The following is an 18,235-nucleotide window of genomic DNA, read 5'->3' on the forward strand; positions in this document are numbered from 1 at the left end:
CAGGCAACACTAGCCACATGCCCCCCAAGAGGTTGGACTCTGTGGACTCTGGGTCAGCACCAGCCTTGTGGGCCCCGGCGGCTGGGCGTCGCGCGATGCCGCCACGTTCCGATGGGATGGCCGACCGCTCCTGCCGCGGGGGGGTCCTCTCCGGAGGGCGCCTGAGACGCGTTAGTAAGCATGGATTTTTCTAGAACCTGCTTACTCTGCTAGGAGGCGGGACGGAGCAGTGGCCAAGTGCAAAGCTTCTGTGCTGGACCGTCTCGATGTGAATCCTGTCTCCACCACGGGCGTGTGACCTCAGACAAGTCGCTGGGTTTCCCAGCCTCAGTTTCCCCGTCTGGAGTGTGTGGAGCCCTGTGGGCTGGCATGAGGCACGTGCAGACACGGCATGCTGGCAAAGGCTTCCCGCGGGCTGGCTGGGGAGGCAGTGCCACCACCTCTCTCCGTGGCCCTCTGCTCTGCAGTCCTCACTGCGGGTCTCCTGGCCCTCTCCTCCCCCAGCTCCACAGAGCCCCCCACACACCCCCACCTCCCGTCAACACCACCTGCTGGGGGATGGGATTAAGTCACGATCCGATCCACGGAGCCGGCATCTGGGGACCCAGCCACGGATGCTGGGCTCCCAGGCCCCTCCCTCTCGCTGCCCGTCTTCCTGCGGCCACACCTGGGCTCCGGCGTGTTTTTGCCAAGGGCAGCGCTCCACACCCCTTCCGCCAGCCTTGGGCATCTCCCCGGCCGCCTCCCTGCCAGGGCCTGCCACCTGCGCAGCCCACGCCCGCTCCTGCTCTGGCCTGGCAGGAGGAGTGCGATGGGTCCCGACCCCGGCGTCCAGGGAAGGGGTCAAATAGCTCTTATTCCTGGAGCCAAGCCCGGGCGGGCGTTTCTCTCCTGCTTTTTTCTGTTTCATCCTCTCGGGAGCCTGGAAGGCCAGGTACTCAGTGACTGCCGTCTGGCAGGTGGGGGCAGCTCAGGGGTGGGCGGAGGCAGAGGAGGGACTGGCTTTGGAGCACCCCCTGCGGGAGGGATGTGGGAGCTGTGATGGTGACAGCGGGTGTGGGAGGCGGCACACCAGGCTGCTCCCTCGCAGATGTCACCTGATTTAATCCTGACGGAAGACGTCTCGCTTCGTACCCATCACCTCATTTAGCCCTGAAGCAGCCCCAAGAGGCAGAATGATCATCCTTTACTGGCAAAACCCCAACCAAACACAAACTGTTGCTTACACACAGCCCACAGCGAGCAGTGCTGGGGGCGGGGGCAGCAGGCTTTCTCGGGGAGCACCCCTGCCTGCCTCCCCTGGCCCTGCTGCCCGCCTGCCCCGGCTGCCTCCGCACACAGGTTCTTTCTCAAGTGGCCGGACCTGCAGGCGGCGCTGGGCTGAGTCCTGGAATCGGGCCTGAGCAGGGAGCCCGAGCGGAGGCCGCCGTCACCCGCTGGTCTCGGGTGGGCTCCTGGGTTCCTTGTCTCCCCAGGGCCTGTGCCAGGTGCTCCTCTTGCTGGGACATCGTGTGCCGCTGACAGGCTCGGCTGCTGCGATGAGAGCAGCTTCTGAGCCACCCACCCCCCCACCTTGGCTCGGCTGGGCCCCCGAAGACAGTGGGTGGGTCGGAGGGGCCAGCAGCCAGGCCAGGCTCGCGGCCTCTTGGGCGGAGTGTTTATTCCCAAAGGGGATGCGCAGGGTCTAGGAATAGATGACTTCCCACTTGTGTTTTCTGAGCAGCAGCAAACCCTTCAGAAAGGCATTTAGATACAACTTGGGGGATCTGTTTCAAAGCAGCCCATGGTGGCGGGGACAGGAGTATAGACGAGACAAGGCTGGCCAGGGGGTGACAGTTGCAGCTGGGAGTGAGGCCATGGGGCTCGTCACACTAGTCTCTCTGCTTTCACAAAAAATTGGAAATTTCCGTCATAAAACGTGTTAAAAAGATTTTGCAGAGGCACTTTCTGTGCCTGAGTCCAAACAAGCTAGTCTGGCCACGGAGTGGCCTGGTCTCCGCCCCCCGCCCCTCGGCCAGGCCAGGCCCTGAGGATGGAAAGAGCTTTGGAGAAACACAGACCCAGCTCCAGGCCCCATCCCACCCCTCTGGGCCGTGGAACCTTGGGTGCGTTGCTCTGCATGTGTGAGCCTCAGTTTCCTCGTCTGTACAATGGGATGGACACTGCCCTCGCACCCCGTGCTGTGTGCCACGCCCTCAGCATGGCGCTTGCTGGACTCCCCGCGGGTCACCGGTCCCGGCTCCTGGGCCATGTGACAGCTCTAGCTCCCACCTGCTGGGGGCCAAGCCAGAGCGCCACGCTGTGCCCGAGGCAGATGTGACAATATGATGAGAAATATTGCAGAAAATACACGGAAATTCAGAGCAAGGAGACATTTCTTTGGCACAGGGCAGGCGGTGGGTGCACAGAGCGGGCTTCCTGGCGGGGGTGGCGTGGGCTTTGAGCTGCGGCTTGAAGGCTGGGCTGGCTCAGACCGGGAGAGATGGAAGGAGAGATGTTGAGTCTGGGAGGTGGGAAAGGCAGGGGGGCCCGTCTGAACCAGCCGTGTGAAGGAAGCAACAGGAAAGGGGTGAGGTAGGGCGACATTCAGGTGTCATGTCCGGGGTGACCACCAGGCCTCCCAGGGCTCTGCCTCCGGCAGGTGTGAGGCTGGGGGTGGTTGGGCTGCCCTGGGGTCACCTCCCCTCCCCTGGACGGCAAGGATGCCCACTGTGCTTGTCTCTGCCCGTGGCTGGGCCCTGAGCTGCTCCAGGGCTCACCTTTGCCCACAGGTGCAGGGCCATACTTTGAGGGATCTGCAGAGCACGCCCTTTGGTGTGATTGTTGATGAAGGCAGTTTATGCAGCGCTCTTCGTTTTCCTCATTCCACAGCCGTGTCCGGAGCTCCTGCCCCTGGCCCTGGCTTGGAGGACACAGCAGGGCTGAGAGCTGGTCACGGAGCTTGTGTGTTGGTGTAAACACGCGGCCTCCCAGTTGGGGGGACGCTGTCGGTCTGGTGCCATTTAGAAGAGCCAGGGACGCCCTCCTTTGGAGCTAGAGTTTCGAGCGGCTGATGCACTTAAATATTAGGACGGAGGCTCTACAAGGGCGGGAATTGCCTGCTGGTTCCCTGCTGAACCCCAGAACCCAGAGCAGAGCCCGGCATGCAGCAGGTGCTCCATAACATGGTTGAGTGCAACTGCATTAATAACACATTCTGTGAAGGAGACAGGAAAGCCGGGTGGGAGGTGAGAGCGATGGGTGAGGAGGGGCGAGGGCCGCCTTGGGTGGGGTGGGGTGCTGGCTGTTCCCCATTCGCCGCAGGGGGAGACCGCCCTGCACAGAGGAATGGCCCGGACTCCTGCACCCTCTGCTTCTCCTTGGTTGTGGCTGGTGGGAGGCACCAGCAGGAAGTCAGGGCGGAAGGAGAGAAAGGCTGGGGTGGCTCTCCCCTCCCCTGCCTCGTTCTCTCCCCGCTGAGGTTTGATAGTAACGGCGTGGCTCTAAAAGTGTGGGCCCAGCCTGGCTGGTGTGGCTCAGTGGTTGAGCATCAACCCATGAACCAGGAGGTCACGGTTTGATTCCCAGTCAGAGCACATGCCCGGGTTGTGGGCTCGATGCTCAGGGTGGGGCGTGCAGGAGGCCGCCGATCAATGATTCTCGCTCATCGATATTTCTATCTCTTTCTCCCTCTCCCTTCCTCTCTGAAATCAATAAAAATATGTATTTAAAGAAATAAACAAATAAAAGTGTGGGCCCAGAACAGCAGCATCAGCAGCCCGGGAACCTGTTAGACATGCGGAGTCTCGGGTCCCGTCCCAGGATCTCTGGTTCCGGTGCTGCTTCCCTGGGCGAAGGTCCTTCTCCGCGGCCCCACCTCTCTCGCAGGCCCTTTCCCGCCTGTGCCCCTTCGGGATGGGGGCGTGCAGGCCGCGTTGCTGGCGCTTCACCCGTCCACACACCCATGAACAGTCCTTCGCTCGGCCGTCTGCTGGGATCCCCTTCCAGGTGCCGTCTGTTTCCTGCCGGGACCCTGACGGTGCAGATGGCCTGGCACACAGGGCACACCCTCGCCAGGCCTGCCTGTCCCGCAGGTTGGCCTCAGTCCCCGCTGGCCGTTGCGAGCTCTTGAGTTGGTCGCCTTTGCGTTGGGCTGGGTTCCGAGTCCCATCTGCTGGCCGCCAGCCTCGGGGCCAGGGGTCAGGTGAGGACCCCGTGCGGACGTTTCCCTTGAGGCTATGGTGGGTGTCAACATGCCCCTCACTCTTACAGGCAAGGGACGTCCTGGGGCCTTATTTCTCTGGTCACATGTTCCAGGCCTGAGGCCCCCTTCCAGCCCTGGATCATGTGATGTCCTCAGGACTCTGGGAGAGCCCTGGGTCTCCTGCCCCCTCTCTGCACGGCTGACGGTCTCCTAGTCCCATGGGGGCTGTGGGACCCCCACTGGGTGCAGGATTTTTGCAGAGCCTGTGACCTCTGACCCCAACACCCAGCTTTCCCAGGCCATTTTCCTGGAAGGCACTGACACCTTAGGGGGCTGTCATTCACCACCCCCCGAGGTCTGCGGGCTCCACCCTCCTCCCATGCACACCTCTTCCTCGGTCCGCTCCCTGCTGTGGGGCAGCGTTGCCTCCCGTGGGCTCAGGAGCACAGGGGACCTGTGGGAACCTCCTTCCTGGAGCAGCTGCTGACTTGTACCTTCTTCCTCTGAGTAGCTCACCGTGAGCCAAAGGGCATCAGATGCCCATGGTTTGGAGCAGACAGACAGTGGAGGTGCAGGGCCCCCAGCACAGGCCCCCAGGGAGCCCATGCACCCCTGGAGCTGCCGCTGGGAGTGCTGGGTTCCTGGTGCTGAGCCGTCCCAGCCGCACCGCCTGCTGGTTGACACCAACCCCTTCTGGTCCGCCTGTAGCCAGCACCATAGAAACACGGGCATCGGCGACTCTCAGCTCTCACAGGTAGGAACACGGAAGGTTAATGTCACACATGTAGTAAGTGATGGAGCCAGGCTGGACCTACGCAGGCCTGGTTCAGGCCCCTGCTCTGAACCCCTCACACCACCCCCTTCGAACCTCTGACCCATGTGTGGAGATGACGACGATGAGGGCCACCATCTCCTCAGCACCCACTCCGCTCCAGGCGTCGTGTCCAAGCTCTTTGCCCATGTCGAGTCCTGACGACATCCCTACGGGTGCTGTGCCCATTTCACAGGCAAGGAAATGAAGGCCCAGAAAGACTGGGGACTCGCGGCGGGAAGTGACAGAGCCAGGATCCGAACCTGATTCCAGAGCTCAGGCCCTGGCCACTCTGCTCTCCTGCCCCACAGAGCACGCTGCTGCTCCAAAGGGTGTCCCGGGCAGTAGCACGGGCTGCCGTTAGAACGAATGACTTACTATTGCTTTTCTAACGATGAAAGTAATGCTTTCACCAGTCGGATTGGAGTGTGCCTCTCACCCTGGCTGCAGGTTGGAGTCACCCGGGGAGCTTTTAAAACCCCATTGGTGTTGGGCCCGACACTGACCGGTTCCAGTGGGGTCTGTGTGGGTGGGTCCGGGGCTTCCGGGGCCGAGAGCCGCTTCACTTGGATGACCTTGAGGGTTCTTCTCAGCTTTCAGGTTCCACGGCTCAGAGAAGGTAACGTGCTCAGCTCCACGGTCTAACTGACCGGCCTCACTCTACAGAGATAAATGCATTTGTCTTCAGTTTTATGTCCAAAGGAAACTCCCTGGTTAAACATATAAATCTAATAATAATTGACAAAGATGCTAATGCCTTAAGGGCCACTTCTGAGAGCAAGAAGCCAATAGGGTACGGCTTGATCTTTTCCGCAAGCGGGTAGCTGACCTTTATCATGGACCGTCAGGGTTTGAAGACAAAAATCCCTGCTGTGCTTGGATGTCAGTTGTTAGCCTTGTTGCCCATTGAAATACCCTGTCTCTCCTCTGTCGTCACGATGACTGTCCCTTACGCCTCGGCATTGCCCGGCATGGGCAGGGCAGGCCGCGTTTGATCATCTCTGCTCAGGCTTCTTTGGTTCAGTCTTGTCCGCGTAGCAGGAACAGAAGTGTGAGAGCCTTTTACGTGGGGTTGGTGGGTTTTCCCGTCTGCGTGGAGCTGTGTTCCCCGGGGATTCCTGCAGGACCGAGCAGCTCTGCACCGGGGGAATGGCTGGCTGCAGCAGGAAATTCCGTCGTCGCACGTGGGAACAGCGGCTGGGAGAGCCTGAGAGCGTGGCGTTTGGAGTGTAGGGACCTGGGCTGAGTTCTGCTTCATCACTTTCTGGCTGCTTGGTCTGGGGCAAGTCACTGAACCTCGGAGCCTCAGTTTGCTTGTCCCTGCAATGGGGGTTCTCAGAGCTACATTGCAGGTTATAGGTTTAAAGGGAAGGCAAACACACATTTAAAAATAAGCCACTCAACAAGCTAGGAATAGGAATGAACTTCTATGAAAAGGCTACAGTGAACATCATATTTAATGGTGCAAGAATGAATGCTTTTCCCCTAACATCAGGAACAAGACAAAGCTGTCTGCTCTTGACATTTCTATTCAACATTCCACTGCAGGTTTTAGCCAGAACAATTAGACAAGAAAAAGAAGCAAGGCATTGAGATTGGAAAGGACGAAGTAAAGTTATCTCTCTTTGTACATCACATGACCTTCCCTATATACGCTAAATCCTAAGAGTCCACTAAAATACTATTAGAACTGCCCTGTATAGGTGGCTCAGTTGGTTGGAGTGTCGTCCTAGACACCAAAAGTTTGCGGGTTTGATTCCCGGTCAGGGCACATACCTAGTTTGTGGGTTTGATCTCTGGTTGGGGCGAGTATGGGAGGCAACCAATCAATGTTTCTCTCTTTCTTCCTTTCTTTCTCCCTCCCTCTCTAAAAATTAATAAACATATCCTCAGGTGAGGATGAAAAAAATTATTAAAACCAGTAAATGAATTCAGGAGGATTGCAGGGTACAAGGTCAATATGCAAAAATTAATCATATTTATATACACTAGCAGGGAACAATCAGAAAGTTAAATTAAGAAAACAATTCCATTTATAATAGCATCAAAAAGGATAAAATATTTAGAAAAAAATCTAACAAAAGAAATGCAAAACTTATATTCTACTAACTGCAAAGCATTGTTGAAAGAAATTAAAGATCTAAATAAATGGAAAGATATCCCATGTTCATGGATTAGAAGACTTAATATTGTTAACATGGCAATATTCCCAAGATTGACCTACAGATTCAATGCAATCCTTACCAAAATTAATTGGCTTTCTTTATAAATTGATAAGTTGATTCTAAAATTCATATGTGACCACAAAGGGCCCAGAATAGCCAAAATCATTTTGTTTTTTTTGAAATATATTTTTATTGCTTTAAGAGAGGAAGGGAGAGGGGGAGAGAGAGATAGACACAATGATGAGAGAGAATCATTGATTGGCTGCCTCCTTCACGCCCCCTACTGGGGGTTGAGTCTGCGATCGGAACATGTGCCCTGACCAGGAATCAAACTGTGACCTCCTGGTTCATAGGTCGATGCTCAACCACTGAGCAACACCGACCGGGTAGCCCAAAATCAATTTAAAAATGAGAAGCAAAGTTGGAGGACTCACACTTCCCAATTTCAAAACCTACTATAAAGCTACAGCAATCAAAACAGTGTGGTACTACATAAGGACAGATACATACATCAGTGGAATAGAACTGAGAGAACAAAATGAATCTTCACATTTACAGTCAATTAATTTTGACAAGGGTGCCAAGATAATTCAGAGGGGAGAGAATAGCTTTTCAACAACTGGGACTATTAGATGTCAATATGCAAGAGAATGACATATAAATAAACTCGAAAGATAACAGTGAAAATTATAAAACTCTAAGAAAGAATAAGACTAAATCTTTATGATCTTAGATATGACAGAAAAGCACAAGTAACAAAAGAAAAATTAGATAAGAAGTTTTTTAATTTAAAAATTAAAAAGAATTTAATTTAAAAAATTTAAATTCATTAAAATTTAAAACTCTGACACCTCAAAGGATATCACCAAGAAATTAGAAAGACTAATCACAGAATGGGAGAAAATATGTGAAAAAAGATGTATTTGAGGTACTTGTATGCAAAACACATAAAGAACACATACAACTCAATAATAAAATGACAAATAATCCAGTTAAAAATGAGCAGAGGGACTGAATTTCTCAAAAAATGGCCAAGAAGTACATGAAAAGGTGCTCAATATGATTAGCCATGAAGGAAATGTGAGTCAAAACCACAAGGAGATACCACTCCCCACCAGCAAGGTTGCCTACGATCCTGAAAGAGAGACAGTGACAAGTGCTGACACAGATGTGGAGAGATTGGGGCCTCAGATGTTGCTGGTGGGGATGTAAAATGGGGTACCTCCTTTGGAAAACAGCCCGGCAGTTACCAAAGATTAAACATAGGGGGCCCCGCATTTTCACTCCTAGGTTTCTACCCGAGAGACACGAAAACTCGTCCTTATAAAAAATTGTACATGGATGTTCATAAATAGTCACAAAGTGGAAACAGACCCAAGTGCCCACCCGCTGACGAATGGGTAAATAAAATATGCTGCATTTATATAATGGAATAGTATTCTGCAGCAAAAGCGATGACGTGCGGACGCACACTGCAGCATGGGCGACCTACAACCGTGAGGCCGTGAGGGAAGCCAGAGCAGGCACGTCTAGAGAGAAGGGAAATTGGCTGGCGGTTGTCCGGTGCAGGGAGGGTGGGGAGATGGGGATGACTGATAGCATGGATATTTGCGGGGGGGGGGGGGGGGGTGTGGCGGGTGATGAAAACGTTCTTCTTTGTTTATTGCTTAAAGTATTACAAAGAGTATTACATAGGTCTCCTTTCTTTTTCTCCCCTTGACATTCCCCCGGGTTCCCCTACTAAACGTTCTAAAATTGGTTGTGGAGATGGTCACACAACCTTGGGAATATACTAGGAATACATTAAAAAACCATTGGATTGCATATTTTACAAGGATGAATCATATGGCATGTGAATTATATCTCAATAAAACTGTTGAAGAAAAAGAGAAGGCCACATACCTAGTACAGAAGTCTTCAATAGCACCGAGCTGCCCAGCGGTGGTGGGAAGGCACTGACGGGGGCGGGGGCGGGGGGCAGAGGGGGGGGCGGGGGGCAGAGGGGGGGCGGGCCCGGAGACCTGAGCTGCCGGGAGGCCTCTCCCTTGGGCCCTGTGTGCAGAGCCCAGGCCCCACAATGCTGTCAGGGGCCCATAAAATGTTTTAATTTCTTTTAAAATCAGAAGAAAAAAAAGTAAACTTTTAGGTGAAGAAAAGATGTAATATATGTTAATATTTTCAGTTATAAAATATACATTTTAATTAATTCATTTTTATTTAATCCTCACCTGAGGATATTTTTTCCATTGATTTTTAGGTGGAGGGGGGAGAGGGAGAGACAGAGAGAGACTCACACACATTGATGTGAGCGAAACACATTGATCTGTGCCTCCCACACGCACCCAGACTAGGGATTGAACCTGCATCTGAGGTACATGCCCAAGACTGGGAGCTGCACCTGTGACACTTTGCTCCATGGGCCGATGCTGTAACCACTGACCACCACTGGCCAGAGCTTGAATTTTTTTTTTTTTTTTATATAGGAGGGGATACAAAAGGCAAAAGTTCCTGGGACCACTGCAGTCTTCATGCAGCCCTGGGTGCTGGTCTGAATATGGCCATTAACATTTCCCCTCTCTGACTTTGAGAAAACAATATGAACCTTAAATAAATTTAAAACAATTCCTTCAAAAATCCATCCATTCGAGCTCATCATCTACTGTCATTTTCTAAATCCTCCCTCCCAGCTTCTGGCTGCCAGCAAGCGTCTCTCAGCAGGTGATGACCTCTACACGGGCTCGCTGTGCGGCTCAGGCTGGCACCCAGCGCCCTGAGCCCCCCTTCCTCGTCTGCACAGGGAGGCGAGGCCCTGCGCCTCAACGTAGAGCCTAGAGAGGAAGCGAGCACAGCACGGGGGCACCCACAGGAGCGGCGTCTGCCCACCTGAGGCCCGTGACTCCAGAGGGATCATCGAAGAGAGGAGGCTGCTCCTTGGCTTAGCACTCAAGGCCCTTGGTGATCTGGCCTCGCCTCCCTTCTCAGCATCTCCCTCCCCCATGTCTGCCTTTGCATGTCTGCAGGGCTGGAGGGAAGTTCAGGAGCCTAACGGGGCTTCAAGGGACCTCCTTAGACAAGAACTTAGGAAGCTCTAAGCAGACACAGGAGGTGACAATGCCGGAAGCTCCCAGATCTTTTTCATCCCCTAACTCACATTCGTTCCATTCTCCCGCAAAATCTATCTCCTCTCTGGGATCAGCAGGAAGAGCCTTAAACCAGGGTTGGGAGCTCAGTCTAGAGGTCATCCAGTCTAGGTCTCAGGGGCCAGCTGGGTGCTGTAGGTGAGGCTAGGGGTAGAGCAGCAGGGAGTGGTAGGGACTGTGGCAAACTAGAGCCATGTGCCCGGCTGAAGGGGGCAGCGTCTGCCCCACCCCATCTGATGGCTGCTGTGGGGTTGTGGGCCCAGCGTTGGCCTGCTCTTCTGGTTCTTCAAGAGAAAACCAGAAGTCTGGGCTTGTAGGCAGCCGTTTCCTTATTTTCAGGATCCTGTGTGAGTCAAATAAAATGTGTTTGTGAGGTGAGGGGGGCGGGGCCAAGTGTGTGCTCCTTTTACAAGGAAGCGTCTGGAGCAGGGGTTCTCAACCTTCTGGCCCTTTAAATACAGTTCCTCATGTTGTGACCCAACCATAAAATTATTTTCGTTGCTACTTCATAACTGTAATGTTGCTACTGTTATGAATCGTAATGTAAATATCTGATCTGCAGGATGGTCTTAGGCGACCCCTGTGAAAGGGCCGTTCGACCGCCAAAGGGGTTGCGACCCACAGGTTGAGAACCGCTGGTCTGGAGGCTGGGCCATGTCTTACTGTCACTGCATCCTTGGTGGCCAGCACAAGGCTGGTATCAAAGAGGCCTCGGAGGAAAGACGGAAGAACTGAAGTTTCTTACAGGCACAAGGTTTGGATGCAAGGCATTCATTCATTCACTTCCTGCTTGTTCATCTATTCATCTGTTCCTTTATTCATATGCCCCTTCAATAAATATTGATTGAGCACTCACCTTGTAGCAGGCACTACTCAGGGGATCGGGGTCCGGTGGGAAGAGATGGGGAGTGTCGGGAGATTGGAACGTTAAACAGGTTAGGAAAGGCCTCCCTAGAAGGCAACACCAGAGGAAAGTGATGGAGGAGAGGAAGGATAAACCATTCCACTATCTGGGGGAAGAATGCTCTAGGCAGGAGCAGCAGCCTGTGCAAAGGCCCTGAGGCAGGGGTGTGCCTGGCACATTTGAGGATCAGCAAGGAGGCCATCGTGCCTGGAGTGGCGAGACCCAGCGGGAAGATATAGACGAAGTCGGGAGGGGCTGGGGGTCATATTGCACAGGGCTTTGCAGGCCCCGGTGAGAACGTAGGTTCTGACTCCGAGTGAAGTGGGAATCAGAGGAGGGTTCTGAACGGAGACAACAGAACCTCAGGTTATAACAGGACCCTCTGGCCACTGTGTGGATAAGGGAAGAAACCGGGAGACGCGGGCAGAGGCTCTGCAACGATCGGGTGGGAGACGATGGTGCTGGGCCCCGCAGGTGATGCGAAGTGGTCGGATTCTCGGGGTCCTGGGAAGCTGGAGCCACAGGCCGTGTGGGGGTGTGAGGGAGAGAGAAATCGAGGCTCTGGCCGGAGCACCTGGGCGGTGGGGTTCCATCCACTGAGCTGGGGATGCACTGGGGACGTGGCGCCTGCCTGTGGGGCTACAGTGTGCGGCCGTCCACCCACCAATCACACGCAGGAAGAATTCTCAGTGACTGGGGTGTTCTGCAGGAGGCCAGTGCCGTGGGGATGGTAACGGGGAGCGTGTTCCGACAGGGGGCGCAGGTGTGTGAAGGCCTCGCCGTGGGAGGGGAGGGGAGGACACGGGAGCTGAGAGGAAGGAGGTAGGGGTGAGGGTGCAGGGCCAGTCCTGGGTCCACCTGAGCAATTCAGGCTTTATCCTTCGGGAAAAGATGAAAGGGTTTTGAGCAGGTGTGTGCATATGTGTGTGTCCGTGTGTGCGTGCGTTGGATGTGGTCAGAGCTGTTTTGACAACATCCCTGCGGCTTTAGTGCGGAGAACGGATTGGACAGAGGCCCTGGCGCCCCGTGAGGGGCTGTGGCCTCGCCCTGCTGGGCCTGGACGGTGGGAAGGGACAGGGCTTTGAGGGGATGGGAGAGACAAGACTGGATGGGCTGGGAGGCGAGAGAGGAGGCGGTTCCACAGGGACACCGTCTTCCCAGGAATAAGGGCCGGAGAAAGGTCCCACTCGGGTTGCAGACGCTCGGGCCCCCTCGTCCACAGGCTCTCGGGAGGGGGCGGCGACAGCCTACAGCGCCCTGCCTCTCATGTTCTGAAAAGCCTTCTCTTCTTTTCTAAGGTGAGACATGCCGCAGCTTCATCGACCTGGCCCCAGCGTCGGAGAAAGGTAAGTGTGGGCCCGCTCCCCTCTCCACGTGTGGGCCTCCCCTCCTGACACGGCCCTGCTGGGGCTGCCCAGCCCCGTGAGAGCGCTCCTTCAGCACGCCTGGCCCGGGGCCCAGCCGGACCCCTGCGGGCTCGGAGCTTCTCCCCAAATCTCTCCCGAAATGGCAATCGGTGAAGGGGGAGAGAAAGACCGTCCTGCACTCCCTGCTGCGCGGGCGGTGCTGAGGGGCACCACACTCCCGTCATTCCAGGGCACGCTGGGACTGTGTCCGCGTGTGACCATGCATGTGTGCGTGTGCGTGTGCACGTGTGAGTGTGTGTGGAGGTGTGTACACCGTGTTCACGTATGGTGACAGGTGGCTGGCTGTGCCGCCTTCTGGAAACACCAGACCTCTATTCCTGCTTCTGTTATGAGGCGCCCGGCCTGGAGAGGTTGTGTCTTCGTGTTTTACTGGCCTCGTAATTTCACTTCCAGGGCCTGGCGGCCACGCCGCAGACCTTCTGGCCGTGTCTATAGAATGCTGACCAGGAGGCTGAGTGGGCTGGCTCTGCAGCCAAGTTGCTGAAAGCCGTTCATGGACTCGCTGCCTCTCAAGCACAGCCCTCCCTGGGGGTCCGTGGGTGGCCTCTCCCCGACCTCCCGCTCTGGCCCTCCCAGAGGCTCCTGCGGGAGCGGGGCCCTCGCCGTGTCCTCGCCACACTGTCCGCTCCACAGGGCAGAGATGAGCGGCTTGTTCAGGGCCACAGGGAGTCGGGGCCAGTGCTGGAGCCCAGGCGCGCTCTCCCTGAAGAGCATCCTTCTCCCAGGCCCTCCCCCTGCCCTGCTCACTCTGTGACTTCCTCCTGGTCTGCAAAACGTGGGTGTGATCATGACACAAACACTGCCTGGCTCCATGCCATGCTGACCACGTGCCGGGTACCATCCTGAGGACTCCACGCACATTGGCTCGTTTAACCCCCATTTTACAGATGAGGAAACTGAGGCACAGAGCGTATGATACCACCTGGGTGTGACCACAGGCCTCAAGGATGGTTGGCAGCTGGTTGTGCTGGAACTGGCCCAGCGAGGTTTTTGGGTGCACGTGTGTTTGAGACGCGCTAAGGGCACATGCTGTTTCCTCTGCCTGAACTGCTAGTCAAGGTCTCCCCTGGCCATTGTCACCCCAAAGTGGCCACAGCGTCTGGGTGAGGTAGCAAAGCTCCCTTCCCTCGCCAGGCCCCAGGGGAGCGCCTCTGAGCGCAGCCAGTGTACACTCCTGAGCACCAACTCCGTGGCCAGCTCTGGGCTGGGCGTTGGGGAGCAAGGCTGAACGAGGCGAAAGGCCGCCTGCCGGAGCGGGGATGGCTAAGCACAGGGTCCACTACGGTGGAAGGGCTGCAGCCGCAAATCAAGATGCCCCTTTGCTGGACTGGGCTGCACCTCAGATCCCTGCTCAGAGCCCATGAAGACGTTTGGGTTTCCTCCCGTCGTTATAGTAACCAGATTCCCCAGTAACGCTCTGTCAAGGTGTGAAGTTCCCGTTTCCTAAGCCCCAGGTGGGAGCGTATCCTCACAGGCAGATGGCCTCTCACTGGGAGTGAATGAAGAATGAATGGATGGATGAATGAGTGAGTGAATGAATGGATGGATGAATGAATGAATGAATGAATGAATGAACTGAGTTCCCATGATTCAGATTTGCTGCCAGGCTGCACTGCAGCATCCTCATTGCAATTCCTCAATGCCCGTCAACACGGTGGAGACGGAGTAGCACCGAGAGTGAACCGTGTACCACCGCCCCCAGCAGCACAGATGTTGAGCAAAAGAAGCCAGGTTCAGAGGACTACACACTATATGCTCCCATTTCTGTGAAGCTGGGAGCAGGCAGAACAAATCTCTGCTGTTAGAAATCAGGACAGTGGCTGCCCTGAAGAGTGGGCGTGACTGAAGGCGGCGTGCGGAGGGCTCTGGCAGCGGGCAGCAGGCAGCAGGCGACGCTCGGCTCCCTAATCCGGGTGCTGGTTACATGGCTGTGCTCAGTTCGTGCCAGCTCCTCAGGCTGCACACCTGCTGTGCACGCACTTTTCTGTACACACGGGATATGGGATACGTCAGTAAAAAGTAAAGCAAAACTTTCCCACCCTGAGTTCTTATCTTTCGGAAATGTAAATCCTTTCATGGCTCCCAGCCTCACCCAGGACATTTTAATGCGGCGGTCATGGCCCTCCGTGACCCAGGGCTTGTCACTCCACCTTTTACCATCTGTGACGTGGACCTCGTGCCCCAGCTTTGCCTCCCCACTTGCATGCAGACCCCCCCAAACTCTCCATCGTCTCTCATGCCCCTGCGCCTCTGCACATGCTGTTTCCTCTGCCTGAACTTCCGTCACCACCTGCTTGTCTTGCAAACTTCTGTTGATCCTTCAAAACCCAGCTTAGACATGACCTCTTCTGAAACGCCACCCCGAACCCCAGAGGTACCCACTGTGACTGGTCCTGTTAGCACCTGTCACGCTGCATTGAGGTCATCCCCGCCAGCAGACTGGACGCTCCCTGAGGACAGGCACTGGCTCTTGTCCTTCCTGTGGCTCCCGTGCCCCAGATGGGTGGCACACAGCAAGAATTTAGTGAAGGTTTGTTGAATGAATGAATGAATGAATGAATGAAGAAGGAACAGGGCCATGTTACAGACACGAGGTAGCTCATTTGGTTCAAAAACCTGGACCCTGATTCTGAAGCCACCGTCTGTTCCGACCCACCTGGGCTGAGCTGTGTGCTAAGCCATCCCTGCTCCCCGCCCGCTGCCCAGCGCCTGGGATTTCTGGCAGCCACCAGCTGGCAATTTTTGCAGAACAATCTCCGAGGCTTGTAGGTTTCATTTGTTTGATGTTGCGTTACTGTGTAACAATGTGGCGGCTCCTGGCCACAATCCGGAGTCTTGCCTGAGTCATTTCTCACTTCAGTTTCTACAACGGTCTCTTGTTGGTTCCCTCAACCTCTCTATTCTCCGTCTGAAATCTATTTACAGTTCTGCTGCTCACTTAATTTATTTAGTGCATTTTATTGATTTATGCCATAGAACTGAAACGTGCATAGATCAGAACATGCTGAGCAGGGAAGGGGGGTGGCAACCAGCTTCCAGAGCTGCCCAGACTCTGATGTGGGAGCTACGAGCGGGCCAGCCCGCTGGCTGCAGCCCACACATGCGGGGGCCAGGGCGCCCTGTGCCTGCGCGTCCATCCCGGGCGATCTTTCACCCCTGGCTGCCTGGGGAACTCTGTCAGCTTGCACGAGCCAACCCACAGGCCCTGGCTCCTCGAAGCCCGCCCTCGCCTGCAGGCTGAGCCGGTTACTCCCGCTCTGCGCTCCCAGGTCGCCGAGCAGCTGCCTGTGGTCCAGGCCTGGCCGCAGGGGAACGCTGCCTCTTTCATCCAACGGGACAGACAGTGCAGGGCACAGAGCCGTTCACAGGTCCCTGTTCCCGCTCACCTGCCATTCCCAGCCAAGATGGAGGTCGCTCTTGCAGCCGCTGGCCGAGGGGGACCGTCCATCGCCTGAATGGCCCTGGCCCATCCGCGGAGGCGGCCGAGCTCGGGTCCTCCCGCAGAAGGAGATCACTTCCTGGTCATTATCCGTACTCTCACCACAGGCTGCCCAGCTGTGCCGATCAGTCCTGGGAGCAGGGCAGACGGCCGCCTTGCCTTCAGGAACGGGCTGCAGTGACCTCCGGCCACCTCGCCTCAGGCAGGCAGTCAGCAGCTCCTGCCGGGCGTGTGCCGGGAACCAGGACTGGGGGAGAGTCTCCTACAGCTTCTGCTCTTGAGGAGCCCCCTTCTGGGGGACAGACAGGAGGGGAGCGCCACCTCCGTGAGCCGGGCCCGGCGGGGGGACAGAGGGCGGTGCGGAGGGGGCCAGGTGGGGAAGGGACCGAAGGAGGAGTGATATTCCGTCCCGTCTTGTGGGCGAGAGGCTCCCGGGGAGGTCATTCCTGGAGAATGAGTGGCAGTGGAAAGGAGTGAGACCCGGTGCCCTCAGGGCCGGGCCCCAGGCAGATGTGCCTTGGACATTTGCTGAGTGACTGAAGAGTGGAAGGAAAGTAGAGCCCGGAGAGGTTAAGTGCCTTGTTCAAGGTCACACAGCAAGTGTACATTAGAGTCAGGCTCCAGGCTCCTGAAGTCTTTCAAGCAGCACCCACCCGCCCTGCTAACGCCACCCATCCTTTCTCACCCCTCACGTCCTTCCCACCTTCCCTCCAGCCTCCGTTTCTCAGCACCACACCACACGAGCCCCCCCCCCCCCCTTTTGAAGTGCTGGTTCCGCCACTTTCCGTGCTGACATTCTGGATCCCTCTAATTACGTGCTCTTATGAGAGGTGATTGAACCCCTCTGCCTGGCGGAGGGCTGCCCTGGAGATCACAACAGCTGATAATTGCTCTAGTTGCTCTAATTCCAATTATTCAAGATTATCTTTCCAAGTAATTAGGTGTCTGGGCCGTCTCACCTCCCCACTCTCAGAGGGTGTCCCATCAGCCCCTGATGGCGGCCAGCCTGCGTGCTTCCTAATTGGAAACAGCTTCTCCGTGTGAGGAGCCTGCTCCGTGTAAACAGTGGTAATTTAAATTTCCAGATGACTCTGTGTCTTATCTTACTCCGGGTGAGAAATGACCTCGGGCACTCGAATCCAGCCCTCGTCCCTCTGAGCGGAGGCTGCAGCCGCCTGGGGGGTGGGACTGGCTGAGCTGCCCGGGCCTGAGGAACTTGAAGGATGGTTCCTTTTCACGTCCCAGGAAAGTCCTTCCCTGGGCTGACTCCTCCTGGATTTCTCCCTGGATTGGGATTCACAACAAATCCATTTGGCCATGGCCCTGCATTTCCTAACAGCCATCGTAGATACATGGTGATTCTCTCAAGTGTAGTCAGACACACAGTGCAAACCAGGGCCACCGCGTGCAGGGTGCAGGCCACCGGCTGAGCGACTCCGGGCTCACGGTTCCCGCTGTGGTCGGTGTGAATGGCGTAGGCTGGGCAGTGCACGCCCTGTAGGACCGCATGGGGGCCAGGGACACAGGTTAAGGATAATACTCACCGTGGCACACCCACACCCACACCCACACCCACACCCACACCCACACCCACACCCACACCCACATTCTCCTGCGACACGCTGGGAATGTGTGACCCTATTTGTCACGTGTCTTTGTTTTCATTGATGTGATTTTATTGGCATACCTGACAAGCAGTGAAAAGCACAGGTTTTAAAACAAGAAACGCGTTCCTCCACGCCACCCGCACCTCTGTCGGGACACAGAGCCGGGGCCGGCTCCACGGGCACATGGCTGTGCAGTCACCCTGGTCCCGTGCATGGAGGGCCTGCATTGGGTTTAATGCTCTCTGTCACTGTCTTGAAATTAAAAAAAAAATTCCTATCTGAGGATATGTTTTTATGGATTTTTAGAGGGAGAGAGAGAAACATAGATGTGAGAAGCATAGATCGGTTGCCTCTGTATGTGCCCCAACTGGGGATTGAACCAGCAACCTTCCAGTGCAGGAGACGACGCTCCAACCAACTGAGCCACCCAGCCAGGGCCTTGAAACTCTTCATAATTTTTTTTTTTTTAACAAGGGGCCCTGCATTTTCACTGTGCAGCACCTTCTCAATCTGGGCCGTGCATTGCGTACACACACACACACACACACACACACACACA

General features: G+C 55.6%; 1 protein-coding gene across 4 annotated transcripts in view; it reads left to right on the forward strand.

Annotated features, from left to right (window-relative positions):
* The window catches only part of GSG1L (GSG1 like), a 183,794-nt gene that overhangs the window by 50,547 nt on the left and 115,012 nt on the right, over window positions 1-18,235 (forward strand). For all 4 annotated transcript variants that reach the window (XM_059692467.1, XM_059692469.1, XM_059692468.1 and 1 more), the window contains exon 2: window positions 12,502-12,549. In XM_059692467.1, coding sequence (XP_059548450.1) covers window positions 12,502-12,549 — 48 coding nt within the window. The remainder of the gene's footprint in view (window positions 1-12,501; window positions 12,550-18,235) is intronic.

The sequence above is a fragment of the Myotis daubentonii genome, chromosome 4 (assembly GCF_963259705.1).
Source record: "Myotis daubentonii chromosome 4, mMyoDau2.1, whole genome shotgun sequence".
Taxonomy (NCBI): domain Eukaryota; kingdom Metazoa; phylum Chordata; class Mammalia; order Chiroptera; family Vespertilionidae; genus Myotis; species Myotis daubentonii.